At 45.8% G+C, this 22021-nt stretch overlaps 2 protein-coding genes across 2 annotated transcripts in view; both read left to right on the forward strand.

Annotated features, from left to right (window-relative positions):
• The window catches only part of LOC122420029 (zinc finger protein 548-like), a 44876-nt gene extending 34572 nt beyond the window's left edge, over positions 1–10304 (forward strand). Inside the window, 4 exon segments of the mRNA XM_043434727.1 lie at positions 3631–3672; positions 6330–6456; positions 8027–9547; positions 9550–10304. Of these exon segments, the coding sequence (XP_043290662.1) occupies positions 3637–3672; positions 6330–6456; positions 8027–9547; positions 9550–9629 (1764 nt within the window). The 5' untranslated portion in view covers positions 3631–3636 and the 3' untranslated portion in view covers positions 9630–10304.
• A 1860-nt stretch (positions 10305–12164) lies between these two features.
• LOC122420050 (putative zinc finger protein 876) lies at positions 12165–21259 on the forward strand. Its single transcript, XM_043434786.1, has 2 exons — positions 12165–13140; positions 15620–21259. The coding sequence occupies exon 2, from the start codon at positions 19504–19506 to the stop codon at positions 20563–20565; it is 1062 nt and encodes a 353-aa protein (XP_043290721.1). The 5' UTR covers positions 12165–13140; positions 15620–19503; the 3' UTR covers positions 20566–21259.
• The last annotated feature ends 762 nt before the right edge of the window (positions 21260–22021 follow it).

Genomic DNA, 22021 nt, shown 5'->3' on the forward strand with positions numbered 1-22021 from the left:
TGAGGTTACTTAATTTTTACAGTGACTCTGAGACTGAAGAAGCATGGAATACCTAAGTGAAAGTGAAAATGTTAGTCACTCAGTCATGTCCAACTCTTTGCAACACCATGGACTGTAGTTTGCCAGGCTCCTCTGTCCACAGAATTCTCCAGGCAACAATACTGGAGTAGGCTGCCATTTCCTTCTCCAGGGGATCTTCCCAACCTAGGGATCAAACCCGGGTCTCCTGCACTGGAGGCAGATTCTTTACCATCTGAGCCTAGGTGGGGATATCCCTAATTCAGCAGGGATTAAAAAAAAAAACAACCCACATGTCAGTGTTTGTATGAGGAGTGTTTAGAATATGTAATATTAATATTAAACATGTAATATGTTTGTGAGCCTTAGAAAGCTGACTTGCAAGAGAGAGAAATTATTAGTTTGGCCTTGCTATAAATGAATGCTAAACGGACAAATACAGAATCTTAGGAAACAGGAACATTCACGCATACACAGAGAAGGTGTCAAAGTATGAAATAGAAGCACATTTTGGAGATAAAGCCACAGCTTCAGCTTCATTTTCTGGCTTTTCAGACTTCACTACCTCTAGTTTAAACTTGGCTAAGATTTTAATTTTTTTTTCTTTACATGTCACAGTTATGCTCCCCTAGAATTATTGCTGCTGCGTTATATTTATATACTTTTATTTATTTGTTTACGGCGGTGCTGGGTCTTTGCTGCTGCACAGCCTTTTCTTTAGCTGCAGTGAGCCAGGACTACTCTTTAGTTGTGGTGCATGGCTTCTCACTGCGGGGGAAATCAAGCAGGTGGCTTTGCCTTCTGCCTGTTCATGAGGACACTCTCCCTGGACCTGTCGCTGTCTTTCCTGACTCGGGGAGGCCTAGGGGGCTACCATTCTTTTTTACAGACAAGAGGCAGGACATGGAGTTGGGCAGAGAAGTTTGTTTCAAGAAAGCCCCAAAGGGTCCAGTCCTATTTCAAGTCTACCTGTATCTGAAAAGCGACAACATAGCTGATTATCGGAGTGCACACAGAGTGTCGTTATAATATGCTGTTGTCTCTTAGGATTTGTAGATTTGAGACCCTCCTTCTGTTTCACATTCTGAAATAAGAGGTCCCTAAACTTTCTGATGCTGGGAGGGATTGGGGGCAGGAGGAGAAGGGGACGACGGAGGATGAGATGGCTGGATGGCATCACCGCCTCGATGGACATGAGTTTGAGTAAGCTCCGGGAGTTGGTGATGGACAGGGAGGCCTGGAGTAGGACACGACTGAGTGACTGAACTGAACGGAAACTTTCTGTGAATTTCCTAGACTGCTCTCCAGAAATCCGGGTGCACCTCTTGTAAAAGCAAGCGAAGCTTCGCCCCATCATTGGAGCCTGAGAACTTGGTTTCCCTCAGCCCGTGGGAAAAAAGGGAAGTGAGTTCTGCTCTGACCAGAGGCAAATGTGGTGGCAGCGGAAACTACATCACCCAGAAGTCTGTACGGTGCGAGGCGGCCTTGACTGAGCCAGTGAAAGCTTAGGAGAGGCACGCGTACGTGCGTGCGCATTGCGTTGGGGCGGGACTTCCGGCGTTTTCTCTCGTATCATTTGGGAGGCTGTTCGGCTGTTCACCAGCTATGGGCCTTGCCTTAGCCCGCTGATCGGTGAGGTGACCTAGCGGAAAAGCGGGAGGAGACAAGTTGGCCCCATTATCCAGAATCGGCTCTGAGGCCCTTTGAGCCCGTAGTTGTCGGCGGTGTCCTCCTCCCCGCCCCACTCGCCGCATCTCCCGGCCCAGCTCATCCCACCGGCTAGTGACCGAGGTCGGCGCAGGTGGGTGCTGCGTCTCCCGGGCCCCCACCTGGCCCGACTCCGAGTCCCAGATCCGGACGGAAGGGTGCCCGTTCAGGTCCCTGCCGTTCAGCCCCAGAGTCCAGAACTGAGGGCGGCCTTGTGAGGGGTCGCGCTTCAGCTAGTGGGCTGGGGTGAGGGAGAGAGTTCCCTCGGAGGCGACGGCTTGCAGGTGCTCCCCTAGTCGGCAGCCTTGGGGAAACTTGGGGTCACTTTTTTCTGGGACAGAAGGGAACGAAGTGCCTTATCTGAAATGGCAACCTGAGCAGGTGAGAGCCATGGAAGGTTGTTGTGAAGGAGGTGGGACTGGGAGAACCGTGTCTAGAGTTAGAAGTTGGGAGAAAAGGATGCGAATGGAAGCAGGAAGACTGCTGAGGAGGCCACCTCAGCAGTGGGAGGTGCTATAGACCCCAGGAGAATTTTAGGAGAGGCTGGGCCAGGGAGGTAGCAGGACATCGGAGATGGAATAAGACTCTGGGTAGGTTTCCTCAGTAGAGTCTACAGGACTTTCTGATGCTCCATGTGTGGCCAGGAGGATGTGGACTGGCCCAGCATGGGGTGGGAATCAGATTGGGGGGTGGGGTGGGGCATAAGCTTGTTGCCTGAGATGGGCCCTGTGTTGAGGGAGGGGAGGGCTGAGAGTAAGAGGGCAGGACGTGAAGGCTGGGTGCTGGCATCCCTGATGCTCCTTCCAGGAAACAGCATACCTCTCTGAGGAGGGATTCTGGCCTGTGTCTGCAAGGTAAAGAGCTTCTCTTCTGTGGAGCCTGCTGTGGGTGCTGGAGTGGATTCTCCACTGGCAGGCTCTGCCGACCCTCACTGCCTCCCGGATGGAAGGAGGGAAAGATCAACCAGGCTGGTGTGGCCAGTGGGTCCTGGACCCACCTCACCCCTACCTCACCCCTCACCTCACCCCTCAGGGCGGGAGGGATGAGACTCTGCTTCAGTCAAGGGCTCCCAGCAAGCTCCCTTTTGAGGTTTATTTACTGAGTAGGCCTGTTTGCTGGCTGGACTAGTAGCTGACTTGCCTGCTCAGCCCCTCCCAGTGACTCATTAACTTAAGACTGTATGAAAATTAACCAAGAATTAATCAATATTTCTCTAAATACACACACAGGCAATTAGAAATGAGCCTATTCACTCAGTTAAATCTTTGTGAACACTTTGTAATTGGCTTGTCATTGCTTTACCTCTATATATTTGCTTACAAGGTAAAGTTTTATGTATGACATCTTCTGAGATCCTAAAAATGTAAAGACCCCAAATTTCAAAACTATACCACTTCAATTGCCTGAAAATACATATAAAACTATTGTTGCTATGGATAGTCATAGCTGATACATGGTATGTCCTCCTTAGGTTAGATACCAATATGAGTCTTCTGAGGTTGGAATAATTCTTATCTTCAGTAGAATTTTCTTTTTTCTGAAGTTCAGGGAGGCTCAGTCCTTCTCCAGGGTCACCTGGTAAGAGGCAGTACTGTTTTCTGACATGCTTGGTCGTGTCTGACTCTTTGTGACCCCATGGCCTATACAGTCCGTGGAATTCTCCAGGCCAGAATGCTGGAGTGGGTAGCCTTTCCCTTCTCCAGGGGATCTTCCCAACCCAGGAATCAAACTAGGGTCTTCTGTGTTATAGGTGGATTCTTTACCAACTGAGCTATCAGGGAAGCCTGAGCTTAGACTGACAGGCAGAGGTCCTGTTACACCAGGGCCTGGAAGGGGTGGAGGTCCAACTCTGCTGTAGGATTCTAGTACTGTTGTCCTTGTCTCATGACTTCTTTCTTCTCCCAGGGCCCCATGGCAGTAGTAGAGGTGCTCATGAGTCCTGTACAGGTGAGTCATAATTATCAACCTGATAGTTTTATCCTGATATATATGCCCTTGAGATATGGTAGTGTCCCAAGACTTATATCCCTATTTTCTGTCTTGCATCTGTAGACCATGTGCTCTCACCATGCCTAGGATCTTATATTTAGTCCTGGGTTATAGATTGGTCAGCGATTTTATTGCTGACAGCTGATGGGGGAAGGTGTGGCAGGAAGTCCTGACCACAGGACTTAGAATGTCCAGACAGCTGCAGGTGATACTGAGGTGGAATATGCAGGGAACTGTTGGTTCTGTCATATCTGGTGGGAATGGGGTGCTGGGATAGGGGTGCACAGGTATCAGGCCTTGACTGATAGCCTGAGGTCCTGGTTCTCTAACCCTCAGGTTGAGGGCACGTAGGGAAGGTTTGAGGCAGAGCAGGAAGGTTCCATGTCTCAGATTTTAACAGGCTCCCTGTGACTGCAGAGTAGAAGACAGACTAGGTGTGCATGAAGGCTGGGAGATATGAGAGGAATTTTTGCAATCATCCATGTGCATGTTGGTGGGGGCTACACCTGAGTGGTGGCTGTGAAGGTAGGGATAGAGCTACCCATTTTTTTTTTTTAAATCGTGTATTTTAAATTGAAGTATAGGTGGTTTACAATGATGTGTTGTCCATATTTTATGTAATGGAGAATGAGGGACTTAAGGAGGTACGCTGATAGGAAGAATCAGGGAGGACCCAGGTTTCTGGCTTTATTAGGAAGGATGGGTACCTCATCAGCTAAAATGAGGAAGCAGCTCTAGTTGTAGGGAGAATTTCCAAATGGAAATTTCCAAATTTGGAAATCACAGATGTTCCAGAGATTCCCAAGGGGAGGTATCCCAGAGTTGTCAGGAAGGTGCAGTCCCACAAGTGAGATGCAGTGAGGAGGAGAATGAACAGTTGGCCCTGAGCCCTGGCACTGGGCTTATAAAGACAAGGACAAATCTGAGTTTGTCTGAGGGTCAGCATCTGGGGGAGGAACCCCAGGGAATCACTTTCACACAGAGTCTGGCTTTCAGGGGAAGGATCCAGGGTGGAGACAGCCATGGCATCGGGGCTTTGGTGTGGACTAGGATAAAGCTGCAGGTAAGATTTAGTCAGTATCATTTCTAGTTGGTGGTGGGGATGCCATTAGAGGACAAGGAGTGAGGATGAAGGGCCTGAGTAGTAGGTCTCTGGGTTGGATACCTGGCTGGTGGTGATGAGCTTCACCAAGACAGATGAGGAAGCAAAGTGTCCGTGTGTCTCTGTGACAGCAGGGTGTAGGTGTGAGAAAGTCTTCAGGCCAGGGAGAACAGGAGATGGATGTTGAGGATGGAAAAGGGATTAGCTGAGAGAGTCTCTAGGCCTAGGGTGCAGTGGGAGTGTGACTGGGGAGGTCTGTGTGCCTGGGCTTCACGTGAAGGGAGAGGAAGGTGTTGACTGCTTGTGGGACAGTCCTTGCAGTTCAGAAGAGGAAGAGAGCTAAGGGCACATGAGGTCTCATGTAGGCAGGATGGCTAGAGAGGAAGCAAAAAACAGGGCCCTGTGGGGAGACCTTCTGGGGTGTGCCTCAAGGGCTTGGGGTGGGGCCTGGCTTTAGAGGACTTCGGTGTTCAGGGGCAGGATTGGCTGCATTAAATATTGGATGCATTTGCCATTCACTGCCTGGACTCCATGTGCAGAGCGCCCTGTAAGGAGGTGAAGGAAGTGCCTGTGGTGTGGGCTGGGGTGTCTGTGGTGCTGTCACCAGGGAGGGGTCAGAGTTGTCAGGAAGGTGCAGTCCTACAAGTGAGATGCAGTGAGGAGGAGAGTGAACGGTTGGCCCTGAGCCCTGGCACTGGGCTTATAAAGACAAGGACAAATCTGAGTTTGTCTGAGGGTCAGCATCTGGGGGAGGGACCCCAGGGAAATTGTCCAGCAGGAGAGGGGTAGGGCCATGCATGGCAGTCCACAGCCTACATGGTGGTTTGTTTTCTGCTGTGTACTGGATGCAGGGATCCATGGTCATGAGGAGAGAACAGGCACTGATGCCCCTAGGGCGTGTCTTGAGGGTGGGACATCTGGGATGAGGCTGAGTGGGGACAGATGCTTTGGGAGAGGGTGAAAGTCCTGGAGAGCGACATGTATCAGTGGTTGAACTCAGAGTATATTAACTTGTGGAAGTGAGTGAGTGGTGATGAGTGGTGACACAGAGAGGCCAGTGACATTTCAAGACAATTTCCTTACTTATATTTCCTGAGAGGAGGCTCACTGTGTAACCCAGGCTCATGTGGGGAAGCACCAGACTTGGTTAGCAGGTGCGAGCACCAGTTTGGGGAAACCAGTGGTCAGAGCCTTTTGTGGATTTTCAGGGGAAATGTGGGGAGGGTTGGACAGAAGGCTTAGGGATGACTAGTTTGGGTAATTCTGTGTACCTGGAGTACGGGAGCTGTCTGTAGCTGTCTGGTACCTGGCTCTGGACTGATTTAGGGCAGGGGAAATACTGACCTGGTGAGTGAGTATTAGTTCAGGAGTTGGTTCAGAGTATGAGCTCTGGAAGCAAGGGAGATGTGAACAAATTTGGCCTTAAGTTTAGCCCTGTAATTAATGGATGGCAAATAGATAAATACAGAATCCACAAAACTGTTCATGAACCAGACTCTTTTGGTTTTGGCAGGACTGTGTGGTCTTCGAGGACGTGGCTGTATATTTCTCCCAGGAGGAGTGGGGCCTCCTTGATGAAGCTCAGAGACACCTGTACCGTGCTGTGATGACAGAGAACTTGGCACTTGTGACCTCCCTGGGTAAGCTCTGCACGCTCACCTGGTGTTCTGGCTGCACTCTGTTCTGCCCCTTTCCCAGGGCAGCTCTGTGCTCCCCACACTGAGACGCTCCTTCCCTGGTTTCCTGGCACGTGTGCTGTGGTGCTGGGGCTGGACCATGTGTAAGTGTCACTGTTCTCTGCACAGAGCCCTCTGTCTTCCACTCTGAGAACTTGCACAACAGGGCTCAGGAGTCAGAAACCTAAATTTTATCTGAGACCCCTCTGACCTGGCTTGTCCCTGGTAGGTGATCAGACTAGATGCTTGGACTCTTGTTGCCCCAGGCCTTCCCCTCCTCTTGCTGACATTTCTTTCAGGCACCAACCAATATACGAATTTTGGGACCATTATTGCTTCTGCAGTCTCCCCTGTGAAGCTGTTAGAATTTTAGCACGTCAGATGCCCTGTGTTGAGTTTCTGGACATATGCTGGCCCCCCCCTGTTTCTGTCTTTCATGTAGGACTGGCGTCTCTCTGACTCCACATCAGTGCTCACCTGGTGCGAGAGGGAGGACCCTGGGTGCTTGATAGTGTGGACACTACTGCATTGTGAGGTCCTGGGAAATGGCACCACGTCAGAACTGGGAACTTGTTCTGTGTTCACCATTGACTGATGCTGTGACCGCTGATCGTACCTCATTTCTTCCTTCTCTTGCCAATTTTTATTTCTTCTGTGACCCTCACTTGTCACGCGTTCCGTATCACTGCTCTGTATGTAAGATGTCCTGAGGTCTGCGTGTATGTATCCTTAAATAGTGCTAGAACTTTAGCATCTCCTTTGTATCAGGTGTTTCAAGGTCTGGGCACCATCTTCGTCATAGTGCTCACCTGTCAACCATAGCCATGGGTGTGGTGGAGGCCTTTTGCAGAGGACTGATTTGGAGGCCTGCTGTGGTCTGAATGTTTGTGTCTCCACACATTCCATATGTTGAAAACTTCATGCCCAAGGTGGCAATATTAGAAGATGGGGTCTTTGGGGTGATTAGGTCATGAGGGCAGAGCCTTTAAGAATGAGGTTAGTGCCCTTTTAAAAGGGGCCCCCACTGAGACTTCCCGGGTGGTCCAGTGGTTAAGACTTCGCATTTCCAGTGAAGAGTGCCTGAGTTAGATTCCTGTTGGAGGAACTAAGCTCCCACATGATGTGCAGTTCAGCCCAAAAGATTAAAAGAAAAAAAGGAGGGGACCCCACAGAGCTTCCAGGCTCCTTCCACCATGTGTGAGGACACAATGAGAAGTCTGTGACCTAGAAAAATGCATACTGGTTTCTGGGTTCCATCCTCTAGAAATATGAGAAATAAACTTCTGTTCATTATAAGCCAGTCAGCTTATAACTTTATCATAGGATCCCAAATGGACTGAAAGAGTAACTCTTCCTTCAGTCTTTACCTGTTGACAGGACTGTCTCATCATGGGAGCTCCCCAGGTCCATCTCTGCACAGCAGACCTTCCTCTCTCTGGCTTTGGTCTTGGGTGTGTGTGACACACATATTTCTGATGGGGCTCTCCTTTCTATCAAAATCAAATGCACTTGACCAGCATCTATCTGGTTACAGGTTGTTGGCATGGAGCCCAGGGTGAGGAGGCCTCTTCTGAGCAAGATGTTTCTATAGGGATGTCAGAGGTCAGGACTGCAAAGCCAGATCCATCCTCCAGGAAGGCCCAGCCCAGTGACATGTGTGGCCCACTCTCCAGAGACCATTTGCCCCTGCCTGAGCATGACGGAATGTACCCTGATGAAGGACTGTACATTTGTGGAGCAGACCTTTTCCAGCACCAGAAGGAGATTAGAGACAAACTTTGCAGAAGGGCTGAGGGGCAGCCTTCATTTCTGACCAACAGCAGTGTTCACACAGGAGAGAGGACCTTGACCTGCAGTGGAGATTGGAAGCCCTTCCCAGGCAGCACAGGCCTTCTGCAGCAGCTGGGCCCTCGTGGTGTGGGGCAGCCACATGGGGACACTGAGTGTCAGGAGGCCTTTGGTCGTGAACAGAGTGGTTACAGGTGCGCTCGGTGTGGGAAAACCTTCAGCCGAAAACAGATACTTGTTGAGCACCAGAAAATCCACACTGGAGTAAGGCCTCATGAGTGCAGCATATGCGGCATGGCCTTCATTAGAAAGTTTCACCTTGTTCAGCACCAGAGAATTCACACTGGAGAAAGGCCTTTTCGGTGCAGCGAATGTGGGAAATGTTTTAGGTACAACTCCACGCTCATTAGTCATCAGCGAGTTCACACTGGATTAAGGCCTTATGAGTGCAGCAAATGTGGGGAATTTTTCAAGTACAATGCCAACTTCATGAAACATCAGAGAAAGCACAATGGAGAAAGGCCTTTTGAGTGCAGAGAATGTGGAAAATTCTTTAGGTATAACTATAGACTGATAAGACATGGGAGAGTTCACACTGGAGAAACTCCTTATAAGTGCATTGAATGTGGGAAGTTTTTCAGGTACAGCTCCACATTCATTAGACATCAGAGAGTTCATACTGCAGAAAAGCCTTATAAGTGTAATGAATGTGGGAAATTCTTTAGGTACAATTCCACACTCATTAAACACCAGAGAGTTCATACCGGAGAAAGGCCTTATGAGTGCAGTGAATGTGGAAAATTTTTTAGGTACACGTCCACCCTCATTAGACATCAGAGAGTTCATACGGTAGAAAGGCCTTATGAGTGCAGCTTGTGTGGGGAATACTTTAAGTACAAATCCAAACTCATTAAACATTGGCAAAATCACACTGGAGAAAGGCCTTATGAGTGCAGTGAATGTGGGAAGGCCTTTAGGTATCACTGCAGACTCATTAGACATAAGAGAGTTCACAGTGGAGAGAGGCCTTATGAGTGCAGCGAATGTGGGAAATTCTTTCGGTACAACTCCAACCTCATTAAACATTGGAGAAATCACACTGGAGAGAGGCCTTATGAGTGCAGAGAATGTGGGAAAGCCTTTAGCCACAAGCATATACTTGTTGAGCATCAGAAAATCCATACCGGAGAAAGGCCTTATGAGTGCAGCAGATGTCACAAAGCCTTCATTAGGAAGTCCCACCTTGTTCATCACCAGAAGATTCACACTGAAGACACTATGAGTGCTGTGAATGTGGGGAACTCTTTAGATACAACTCCAACCTCATGAAGCAGGGAGTTCAGTGGTAGAGACCTTTGGAAGGGGCCTGCTGTATAGCACAGGAAACTATATTCTATATCATGTAATAAGTTATAATGGAAAAGAATCTGGGAAAGAATTTTATATATAAAACTGAATCATTTTGATATATGCCTGAAACACTGTACATCAACTATGCTTCAATTAAAAAAGAAAAGACCATTATAAGTACAGAAGCTATGGTAAATGAGGTACTACTCCAAACTCCTAACTCATAGGTGCTGGAGAAGCCCCTATGAGTTATGTTGGACTGTGTTCACTTCTGAGTACAGCAAACATGGAAAGTTGTTTTGGTACAGCTCCCCACTTTAGACATCAAGAATTCATACCAAAGCAGACCTTTTCAGTGAATGTAAGTTTTTATCTTAAACTCCAACCCAATTAAATGTCAATGATTTCACAATGGAGAAACGCCTTAGTGCAGCAGTTATGGACATATGTTCTGCCAAAACTTCGACCTTATTCAGCACCAAAAAGTTCACACCAGAGGGAGTATTGCAAATGGAGAAAGACTAGCAAGTTGCTCTAATCTGTCCCTGAGAACATCTTTTTTTTTTGATGATAGTAAAATATATCTAACAATGCTGGGCTTCCCTGGTAGCTCAGCTGGTAAAGAGTCCACCTGTAGTTCAGGAGACCCCGATTTGATTCCTGGGTTGGGAAGATCTGCCAGGGAAGGGATAGGCTGCCCACTCCAGTACTCTTGGGCTTCCCTGGTGGCTCAGCTGGTAAAGAATCTGTCTGCAATGCAGGAGACCTGGGTTCGATCCCTGGGTTGAGAAAATCTGCTGGAGAAGGGAAAGGCTACTCACTCCAGTATTCTGGCTTGGAGAATTCTATGGACTGTATAGTCCATGGGGTTGCAAAAGGGTTGGACATGACTGAGTGACTTTAGGATTTCCCTGATAGCTCAGTTGGTAAAGAATCTGCCTGCAATGCAGGAGACCCTGGTTCGATTCCTGGGTAAGAAAGATCTGCTGGAGAAGGGATAAGCTACCCACTCCAGTATTCTGGCCTGGAGAATTCCATGGACTCTATAGTCCATGAGGCTGCAGAGAGTCAGACACAACTGAGCAACTTTCACTTTCATGTGTAACAAAATTTACCCTCTCCCTTTTAATGTTCAGTGTAGTGTGTTTAAAAATTAATATCTAGTCTCCAGAATTCTTTTTCATCTTGCAAAAATGAAACTATACCCCTTAAACATCTCTCTCTTCTCCCTCCCTACCCTACCTGTCTACCTCTGTTTTATATTCTTGTCTATGAATTTGATTACTCTGGATACTTTTCATAAGTGTAATCATGCACTTTTTCATCTCTTTGCAGCTGGCTTATTTAGCTTAGAATAATGTCCCCATGTTGAAGCATTTGTCAGCATTTTCTTCTGCCTTGAGAAGGAATCAGAATTGACCTGCCTAAAATGTGGGGAGGAGTGCTGATTGTCGATACAAGTTTGTCTGATATGATGACATTTAGAGAAACATGATATCCTGATTTTATATGGAACATATGTTAATAGCTTTAGTGAGGTATTGGCATACTCAATTTCATTTATTAAGATTATAAACTGTATTTTCACATAGGTGTACACAGTGGGACTATCACCAACGTTGTGATAATGAACATGTCCATTACTTACAGAGTTTCCATTAGCACAAACCCTACCCAAGTTGCCATCTCCAGGTAGACATTGTAGTTTACATTTTCTAGAATTTTATATAAAAGAAATCCTACAGGTATTCTTATATGAATTTTCAATAAAGTTCATAAATATATTTTTTATTATATTTGTGCAAAGGAATAACATCAAATAAAAATAAGCAGGGGTTTCTTATGTATTAGAGGTGCATTGTTTGTAAGCAAATGTGGGTAGTTTTTTTGTTCTCATTATCACTGAGAAAAATGTTATTTAAAGTGGGAACTGAAGTTGAAACTAAACTGAAATTCAGTTTTGTATGAATTCTTTATGAATAAAAAATTTTGAACCTTTTGCATCATACACAGCTTCCACTGACATTTTTCTAGATTTTTCTCTTTTTAATTGGCTTTTCTAGTGTCATTATCCTACATCTTTGTGTCATAAAAGTTCCTAGGGAATTTTAGCGGTGAAATACACAACATAAACTTTATCATCTAACTATTTTGAGTGTTTAGTTCCATGATATATTGGGATCTCCAGCAAAACAACCCATCAGTGTGTGTGTGTGCATCCTCACACACGTGCATTTGTGTAAAGACAGAAAAAAGAAATATATATATATTTTAAATGTATTAATTTTATTTGGCTTTGCTGGGTTTTCGTTGCTGTGTGTGCTAGTTTTCTCTAATGCGGGGTGACGGTGGGGCTACTGTCATTGCAGTGCACGGGCTTCTCATTGCAGTGACTTCTGACTGTGGAGCATGGGCTTTAGGCCAGCGGGCTCAGTAGTTGTGGAGAATGGGCTTAGTTGCCTTGTGACGTGTGGAATATACCCAGACCAGGGATCAAACCCATATTCCCTGCATTGGGAGATGAATTCTTAACCAATGTACAAGCACGGAAGTCTGCCTTCCTGTGTTGCCCATTGTGGCCCTGTCTTTAATCTTTGCTTGCTTTACCCTGACCTACCACAGGGAAAGTTATAAATTGAATCTAATGCTTAGGCTCCATGTATTTGCAGAGCAGCAGGACACCATTTATTAGACCCGAACTATGGATGGATGCACTGTGTGTCTGAGCGACAGCCTAGTAGTTGTTGTTCAGTCGCTCAGTTGTGTCCAACTCTTTGTGACCTCACGGACTGCAGCACGCCAGGCTTCCCTGTCCTTGAACATCTTGCAGAGCTTGCTCAAACTCATGTCCATTGAGTCGGTGATGCCATCCAACCATCTCATCCTCTGTCGTCCCCACGATACAGCCTGGTATCTTGTGCCTACTTGGTTTTGTAGGTTTGGGAACCATCTGAAATACTGTCTCTGTACCTGTCGTGATCAGCACAGAGTATATTACACGCAAATCTGGATGCATCGCCTTTCACCCCAGTACTCAGAGTCTAGGGACACCCCTTATTGAGGTGCACTCTGATTGAGGCTGAGCTGTCCCAGAGGTGGGCAGCACCGCCCCTTGCCAGGACCTGAAACTCCGTAAACTACATTACCCGGAAGGCAGTGCGCCGCCTCCTGCAGCGCAGAACCAATGAAGGATCAGAAGAGAGGCACTTTGGTTCTAGAGGACCGCGTCTGGGCGGGCCTTCTGGCGTCAACCGTAAGCGACTTTCTGTGAACTCAGTTGACATTTGGTGAAATCAGTTCCCTGGTGGGGATCTTGGGAACCCTGGGCCGCCTTGAGGTATAGCGAGCTGGGTGGGCGCTGGTACAGCTGTTCTGAGGCGGATCTAAGGCTCGGCGTGGGCTCCATTCGGCCAGAATCTGTCTCCGGGCTGGAACGGGAGCCGCCGTACCCTGGCCCCTCCTTCGCCTACAGACTCGGCTGGGACCGCTGCGTTGATGAGTACGATTGAGGTAAATGCTTTGACCTCTGGGCCCCTCAGCCAGCATTGTTGTTTTTTTTTTCCCCCCAATACTTTTATTTTGCTGTTGCTGCGCTGGCCTTTCTCTAAGGGCGGAGAGTGGGGTCTACTCTCTGTTGTGGAGCTCGCGCTTCTCATTGCGGAGCCGGGACTCTAGGGCTTGGGCTCAGTAGTTGTGGCTCTCCGGCTCTAGAGCACAGGCTAATTATTTGTGACACAGAGGCTTAGTTGCTCTGCAGCATGTGGGATCTTCCCCGATCAGGGATGGAACCCATGCCTCCTGCATTGGCAGGTGGACTCGGACTCTACCACTGAGCCATTGAGGAAGCCCTCTGGTGGCTCAGACGGTAGAGTTGGCTTGCAGTGCCAGAGACCCAGGTTCGATCTTCTGGTCTGGAAGATCCCCTGGAGAGGGAAATGACAACCCGCTCCAGTTTTCTTGCCTGGAAAATCCCATGGACGGAGGAGCCTGGCAGTCTACAGTCCATGGGGTGGCAAAGAATCGGACACGACTGAATGGCTTCACTTTCAACTCTTCATTTTTTAAAAATATTTTCTCTTTATTCCTATATTTGGATGCGCCAGGTCTTTTTTGCGGCATGCATGTTGAGTCATGTGGCTGGGATCCTGACCTTGGATCCAACCAGGGACCCCTACATTGGGAGCTCAGAGTCCTAGTTACAGGACCACCAGGGAAGCCCCTCAGTCAAGTCTTACCATTCTGTGGTACCTTTGTCCTTAACAGTGTTTTCTTACAAGTGTCATATATTTCTATTTATTGTTTCCCCAAACGGTTGGTTTTCCACATATAGAAATATGAGGTGTATAGAAAAAAATTGCAGAGAACCTCCTAGTAAAGTTGAATAAGCAGCTCTAATATTCATTCTCTTCTCAAGCCAAGAAATTCGATATAAGGACTTTCCTGGTGGTCCAGTGGTAAGTTGTCTGCCTTGCAATGCAGGGGAGGAGGGTTTGATTCCTGGTCAGGAAATTAGGAGGCTTCCCTGGTGGCTCAGATGGTAAAGAATCTGCCTGCAATGTGGAAGGCCCAAGTTTGATCCCTGAGTCTGGAAGATCCCCCGTAGAAGGGCATGGCAACCCACTCCAGCATTCTTACCTTGAGAATCCAATGGACAGAGGAGCCTGGCAGGCTACTGTCCGTGGGGTTACAAAGAGTCCACACGACTGAAGCAACTTAGCACACATACACACAGGGAACTAAGATCCCACATGTCTCAGAGCAACTAAGCCCATGAGCCACAGCTACTGAGCCCACATGAGGTAACTCAAGAGTTCCTGAACCATATGGAAAAGATCCTGCATAAGGCAGTAAAGATCCCTAGTGTGGCAGTTAAGACCTGATGCAGCCAAATTTAAAAAACGAAAAAGAAATACAGTATAAATAGGATCCTGGAAGCTGCATAAGTGTGGGTGTTCTTCTAAAACAATTATCCCATCCCCCAAAAGTTAAAGTATTATCTCTTTTCTTTCATGGAAGCATTTCCTTGCTTTTCTTGATAATTTTGCCAGCTATGTGGAAATTATTCAAGGACTATGGCTTACTGTCACTCCATTGTTTTAAAATTCTTTTCTGAGTGGAATCACATAAATATGATGTGTTTTCCTCATTTGCACAACTTGGCATGACTTTATCTGTGTTTTCATAGCTATTCATTTCTTTTCCTTTTTTGTGCAGTATTCTATAGCATGAACATATGAGGACAATGTCCTTATAAATTCAGCTGTTGAAGCTTCTTTTGTTTTTGTTTTGTTTTGGTATTTATAAACATTGCTACTGTAGATATAACTGCCATGTCTTCTGGGATATACCCAGCACACATTTGTGTAGCATGTATGTTAAAATTATTATTTTATTTAAATGAACGTTTCCACTTTTTAGTCTTGTTTTATTCCTTGTCACTAATTTTAACTTAGTTCTTTGAATGGCTTGATTATATTTAATCTACCTGTAGTTAATTTTGCTACACACTTATTAGGCACTACGTACATTTACAGTTTTACATTACACACCCACTTAGAGAGTTTTTGCTTTTTCAGTCATTGTACTCTTCTAATATTTATCATTTATAAGTTATTTAAGTTAAGTCTTTACTCTGGTGGTATCAGAAGAGAAAATGATGAAGATATCTTGTTAAAATATTTGTTATAAGGGGAACAGAGTGAATCATTTTAAGGGTAATAAGTTATAAGGCTTTGACTCCATATCAAGATATTTTAGAATCCAAGACATTTACAAGTGATCTCTCTGATCATTGGTGGAAAAAAACCCATATAAATTTATCAAAATATAAATAAAAAGTACATGTTGTTTAATTCTGTTGTATAATGTAATAATAACTTCAAATCAGAGTTTAATATATGAATTATGTAAGCTGAAATTTTATATCTAACAATTTTTAACATAACTGTTGGGGGAAATGTGTAATTTCCTCTGTTCTGTCTTGCCACAGCAAAAATTTGAAGCGATGGATGGATCAGCGTTACAGCTTGGTGTTACAACTCAGTTTTATTTGACAAGCAAAGAAAAATACATCCTCAAGGCGTGAGAGCAGGCCAACCCAAAAGACACGAAGAGAATAGAAGCCAGCTGTTCAATTTTGGCTCCTCTTTTTAAATGTTTTTTCTCCTCCCCCTCAGCCTGCTCTATGTAAATTGGGCTAGCCAGGAGGGCTGTTTGCTTTGCCTGAGGTTCTCACTCCTGTCCTCAGACCTTCCCTTGTTCTATTTTCACAGGCTTTAATTGGTCTAGCCAGGAGGGCTGTTTGCTTCGCCTGAGGTTCTCACTCCTGTCCTCAGACCTTCCTTTGTTCTATTTTCATAGGCTTTTCCCTTCTTCGTGTTTTAGCCACCAGCATTCTGGACTCCTTTTTCCTATTCTAACTACCTAACATAACCAAAGTAAACTTTCAAGGGGAAGTGTAAGAACTCCTGGTCACCTGTTGTGGCCAACTACAAGCGAGAAGAAGAGAAAAATGTATTATTGACAAGGGAGAAACAAGGAAATCAAATGGAGGTGTCAGAGCTGTACATAGAGACTTAATTTTGATATTTATAGCCCAGGGTATAATAATGTTATATGACCTGCCACAACCATTTCCTCACCAACATGATTGCTTTCATTTTGTCTCATTGAACTGCAGTTACACTACCCTCATACGTGGTACTCAAACACACTGCACATGACTCAGATAGACTTTTCACTTGTATTTTCCACTTCTGGGAAGCCTTTTCTCAAGAAATCCATATTACTTTATGGCAGAACTCTATAATATTTTCTGTCATCTTTTACATGCTTAATTTTATCCTTAAGTATTTCTCTTTGCCTTAAATATAAAATGTTTCACTCATTGATATTCTTTTTTGACTATGTTGCTGATGGAAATTAAAGTTGCATGGCCCTGCTCTTCTCATAGGTTTCACATTCAGCAGAACCTTTTATGGACTCTTCACTGAGGAGTGTCAGATGTTCTGGAAGTGTTTGCTGCTACTCTTCCTGGACCTGGTGTCTGGAGACCCTAGAGAAACCCTAAGTACAGATTTCCAAGTCCAGGCCAGAGGTTATATGAAGGGATTCCCATTTTTGGCAGCCAGTGGACTGAGATGTGAAAAGTTGTCTTAGGTACAGGGGTAGTGCATACAAATGCTTGAGCTTATGATAGAGGTGGGAATGCTTTAGGACTTGTAGGTCTTTGTTAATGTCTGGTAAGAACAGAGAGCAAGAGGGCCAGAGTCAGGCCTAAACTGGTAGCCTGAGAAGTTGGGTTTCTCTTCTGAGAATGATGGCAGATGTGGAATTTTTGGTATAGAGGGGGAAAGTGATGTGACTTAGGTTTAAAGAGACTGCCTCTGGCTGCAGAGTACACAATAGACTGGGGAAGAGGAAGACAGGCAGATAGCAAGGAGGCTATTGTAGTCATCCAGATTAGCAGTAGTTTTGCCTAGACCAGAGTGATAGATATGGAGGTAGGAGAAATATTTGGCTCCTGAATTTGTTTTTAAAGCTTTAACAGTGGACTAGATTTTATGATGTGGAGTGAGTCACAGATGACTCCAAAGGTATTTTCCCTTTACATCTGAAAGGGTGGCAGTGCTATCAGCTGAGATGGGGGAGTCAGCAAGCAGAGTCCCTTTCTGTGAGACTGTTAGGAATTGGGTCTTGTGTTGAATCTCAGATGTTTCAGTGACTCCCAAGTATAGGAGAACAGTGGATGGGTGAACTTGCAGAACCAGAGTGCTGGGGAGTCTTCATGATGCCATTAGGGGACAAGGGAAGGTGGGGGGCTGTTACAAAGGTCATCAGCAGGAAGATAGGGGGAGGGAAAGTCCAGCATGTGGTCCAGGTATTTATGGGATAGTGGTTATGAAATTGATGCAGAAGAAAAGCAAAAAAGGAGATGAAATTATACCAAAGTCAGGCTGGTGCTTATTAATCCTCCTGTATACTCACTAGGTTTTTGTGGTGGAATTTGGGGAGTTTATGATAGAATGTCAGATGAGTTTACTCAAGATCTGTCAACTGGGTGTGGATTTTGAATGATTGTTATGTGAACAAAGATTGTAACTGTTGAAGAGACATAATTTGCAGTATGGAAGTGGAACCTGACCAGGGGTATTTAGATCTGCATGTTGTGACTGAGGATAAAGTCAAGAACGAGGTTTAGTGGGGAATCCTTCAGAACAGGGCTAGGGAGCTGCCAGTGGAAAGTGGCTGTACAGTGGGGTTGTGTTGTATTTGTCAGGCACTTTCTGAATGTTCAGAAGGGGATGAGAGGAAGCAGGAGATATGCCAATTTTGTGAACCAGGTGGCGATGATGAGGGTCAGATATATAGTGCACTGAGTGATTTGCTTGTGGGGAAGGTGTGTGAACTAACTTCCTGAGGTACTAGGAGTCTGAGAAAAAGATGGGCCTAAGTTCCTGTATGTCTGGGAGACATGATCCTGGGAAATGTGACTGTTGTTTTAGAAGAAAGGGAAGGGGCCCTGCATGCCAGGCCCACCACACAGATAGCCTCTGTCTATCAACCTGCCTGTTGTCACTGAGAATTGTACCTAGTGTGCAAGGAAGAATGAAGTGTTTTGGGTACCACTTCCCTCTATGTTAGGAAATGGGAGGATGATGTTCCCAGAGTTAGAGTGGGCTGGGGTTGGTTGATTATGGGGTCCTGGGGAGAGAGGCTGCTTATGCACACATCTCTTCCCATCATCAGAGGGCCCTGTGACCTTTGGGGATGTGGCTGTGTACTTTTTCCAGGAGGAATGGAGGCTCCTTGATGAGGCCCAGAGATGCCTGTACCATGATGTCATGCTGGAGACCTTTGTACTGGTTGCATCCTTGAGTAAGGCCCTCACCCCTGTCCCAGCATCCTGGGCAGGTCTCTGACTTTCCCCTTTTTTCCAAGGTCAAGTCTGTTCTGTTCACAGCTTGACAGTGGTTGCATGTCTGATACTGCTTCCCTGTCCTCTGTTTTGTGGGTGCTAAGGCTGAGTGAATGTGTGTACCACCTCCTTTCACAGGCAGCCCCAATACCAGCAGCTCTGAAGTTTTCTCAATGAAGATTTTCTAAGTCAAAAGACTTGGAATGAATTCACTGGGTTCTCAGCCACTCACTGCTAGTTTGACTCAGTTGACCCCTGCATCTCTGTGCTCCAGGTTCTGCCTCAATCCAGTTGACATTTCCTGGAGCCTGACTGACCAGGAATTATTGGGAACCAATGTGGTCACTATTTGTGGTGTCCACTTGGCTGTTGCTGTCAGACTGTCTTGTGGAGAGGTCCATTATTGCGCAGCAGTGCTTTTCTAACCTGTCTGAGCTTCCTTGTCCTCAAAATAGTTCCATGGTTTTATTCCTTCTGTGTCAGACACATATGTGTGATGGGGCTGCCCATTCTACCAAAATCTATGTGAAATTCCTCTTCATGTCTCTAGTTTCAGGTTATTGGCATGGAATAAAGGTCAAGCAGAGAACTTCAGAGCAGAATGTTTCTGTAGAAGTGCCACAGAGAAATACCTCAAAGATAGACTTCTCCACCCAGAAGACCTCTCCCTGGGAGATGTGTAGCCTGAATGTAGAAGGTGGTGTGTGTGTAGCTGAGGACCTGGGAATAAACTCTGGCCAGATCCTCTGTGGGGCAGGTGTGAAATTTCAGCAGAACAATGGAGACAAACTCTTTAGAAGAGGCGTGGGTAAGGCCTTTATGAAGAGATGCACAGTCCATGCACTGGGGAAGGCTTTTATGTGCTGTGAGGCTAGGAAGGATTTCCCTGGTATCTCTCACTATTTCCAGGACTAGATTAAACTGCAAAAGGACACTGAGTTTTTGGAGCTTTCTCAATGGACAAAGGCAGCATAAGTGCCACAAATGTGGGAAGACCTCCCGGAAGTCCAAGCTTGCTCAGCACCAGAGAGTCCACACTGGAGAGAGGCCTTATGAATATGCTGAATGTGGGAAAGCCTTCAGCTATAAATATATACTTGTTTAGCACTGGAATGTCCACACTAGAGAAAGGCCTTATGGGTGCAGTGAATGTGGGAAAGCTTTTAGTGACAAACATGTACTTGTGTGGCACCAGCGAATTTACACTGGAGAAAGACCTTACAAGTGCAGTGAATGTGGGAAATCCTTCTGTCACAAATACAGACTTACTCAGCATCAGAGAGTCCAAACTGGTGAGAGGCCTTACGAGTGCTTGCGAATGTGGGAAAACCTTTACCTGTAAACCCATACTTTTTAAGCACCAGAAAATCCACACTGGAGAAAGGCCTTACAAGTGCAGTGAATGTGGGAAAGTCTTTAGATGTAATTCCAGCCTTGTTAAACATACAGGAATTCATACAAGAGAAAAGCCTTATGAAGGTAGAGAGTGTAAAAAGCTATTTAGCCAAAGCTCCCAACTTGTTGTACACCAGAGAACTCACACTGGAGCCAAGCCATATGAGTGTAGTGAATGTGGGAAAAGCTTCACCACTAAAAGCAAACCTGTTCAGCACCAGAGAGTCCACACTGGAGAGAGGCCTTATGAATGCAGTGAATGTGGAAAAGTCTTTAGGTTCATATCCAGCCTCAGTAAACATAGAAGAGTTCACACTGGAGAAAGGCTTACAAGTGTAGTGAATGTGGAAAGTTCTTTAAGCATAGCTCCCACCTTAAAGTCCACTACAAAATTCATACTTGAGCAAAGACAGTGCAGTGAATGTAGGAAATGTTTTAGCCAAAGCTCTACTCTACTCTATGCATCTGAGTTCACAACAGAGAAAAACCACACAAGTGCAGTAAATGTGGAGAAGTCTTTAACCAAAGCACTCAACTTAATTAACACCAAAAGGTTCACACCACAGAAGTGCAGCACCAGCACAGCAAGTGGGGGAATATTTTCTGTCAAATGTGTGCTCTAACTGAGCACCAGAACCTAACAGCCCATAGAGACCCTATGTGTGTAGTGAATGTAACAAAGCTTTGAGCTGAAGGTCTAACCTCTTTTGTCACCAGTAAGCTCATATTAGAGAAAGTCCTTCAAATGAGATGAGAGACGCAAATGAGCTATTGCCTTAGTTAATACATCTTACTGAACTGGCTCTGTGAAGGACTTCTCAACTGTAAGTTGAATGCCATCTGTGTGCACAGCCCTAATGTGGAAATAATCTGTGGGCACCCAGTTCCTAGGAAACTTTGAGGAGCTAGGCTGTACTTTGTGACCTCCCAGGCCCCTTGATGGACCTCATGTCATTGTGCGTTTCTTACCTCTACCAAGTGGTAGATCCTCCTACTGGGCATCTACCAGGTGGCAGATCCACATACAGTGAGATCACTGTAGGTAGACCTTTGTGCTTTCCTGTCCCCTAGAGGGAAGCATAAGTGGCCTGAGGACTTGGGTGGTGTCATGCTCTTAGGTCCTGTCAACTGCGTAGGACACAACCTAAGCAGCTTTGCCAGTCTGGGTTCTACTGGAAGCTCATAGAGGTTTACATTATTTGGTGGTATTGGATCATTTTATGCTCAGGATGGATTTTCTAGCTCCAAGTCACCCTTTGGGGAACTGCCTCATTTTGCACTACTTTGTGTAAAAATAAAGACTACTGTTTAACACAACATGCGTCTTTGGTCTTGTTAACTTTGAGACTGCTGTTAAGAACCACATTGGACTATAAGGATGAAGAGGAACAGGTTTTGTGGGTGTTCCAAACTTTGTGTACTTCAGTGGGAATGATAATGGCAGAGAACAGTATTCAGTCTAGTTTGATCTAACTTACATTGTTGTCCAAGGCCTCCTGGGGTAGACTGCAGGGTTCTGTGGGACTAATGTGACCAGATGGCAGAATTTTTGGTAGGTCTTCAGGTCACCCTGAGATGAGGATATTTTTGAGTAGCACCAGTGTTTTTTTTTTTTTTTTTTTGGAGCTGCATAAGTTGTTGTCTTTTCACATGGGATGTCACATCATGCCCCCAGTATTGTTCAAGGGAAGAAGTTCCCTAGGTCCAGCCATAACAGAGCCACATGCCATAATGTCCACAACTTGGGGCTGGCATTGCTGAGTGTTAGGTTACAGACATTGGGTGGGAATCATACTTGTTACAGAAACAGGCGTGGAGTTAATAGGAACTGAGAGACTAGCAAACAAGAAGGGACACACCTTTTCTAAAACTGCATCCACAAATGTTCCCATGGCTGTTTATGATAAAGTTTTTGCAAAAATTCTCAGGTGTTACAGAACTGGTTTTGGCATCACATAGCATCTGCAAATTGTTTATCTAAGGCCATTGCTGCACAGTGAAGACAGTGGGGGATGACAGCAGAAATCCTGTAGTCCAGGCATGTGATTTTTAGGACCCAGACAGAGTTCCTGGAAAACT

Source organism: Cervus canadensis, chromosome 18 (genome assembly GCF_019320065.1).
Source record: "Cervus canadensis isolate Bull #8, Minnesota chromosome 18, ASM1932006v1, whole genome shotgun sequence".
NCBI classification, from domain to species: Eukaryota; Metazoa; Chordata; class Mammalia; order Artiodactyla; family Cervidae; genus Cervus; species Cervus canadensis.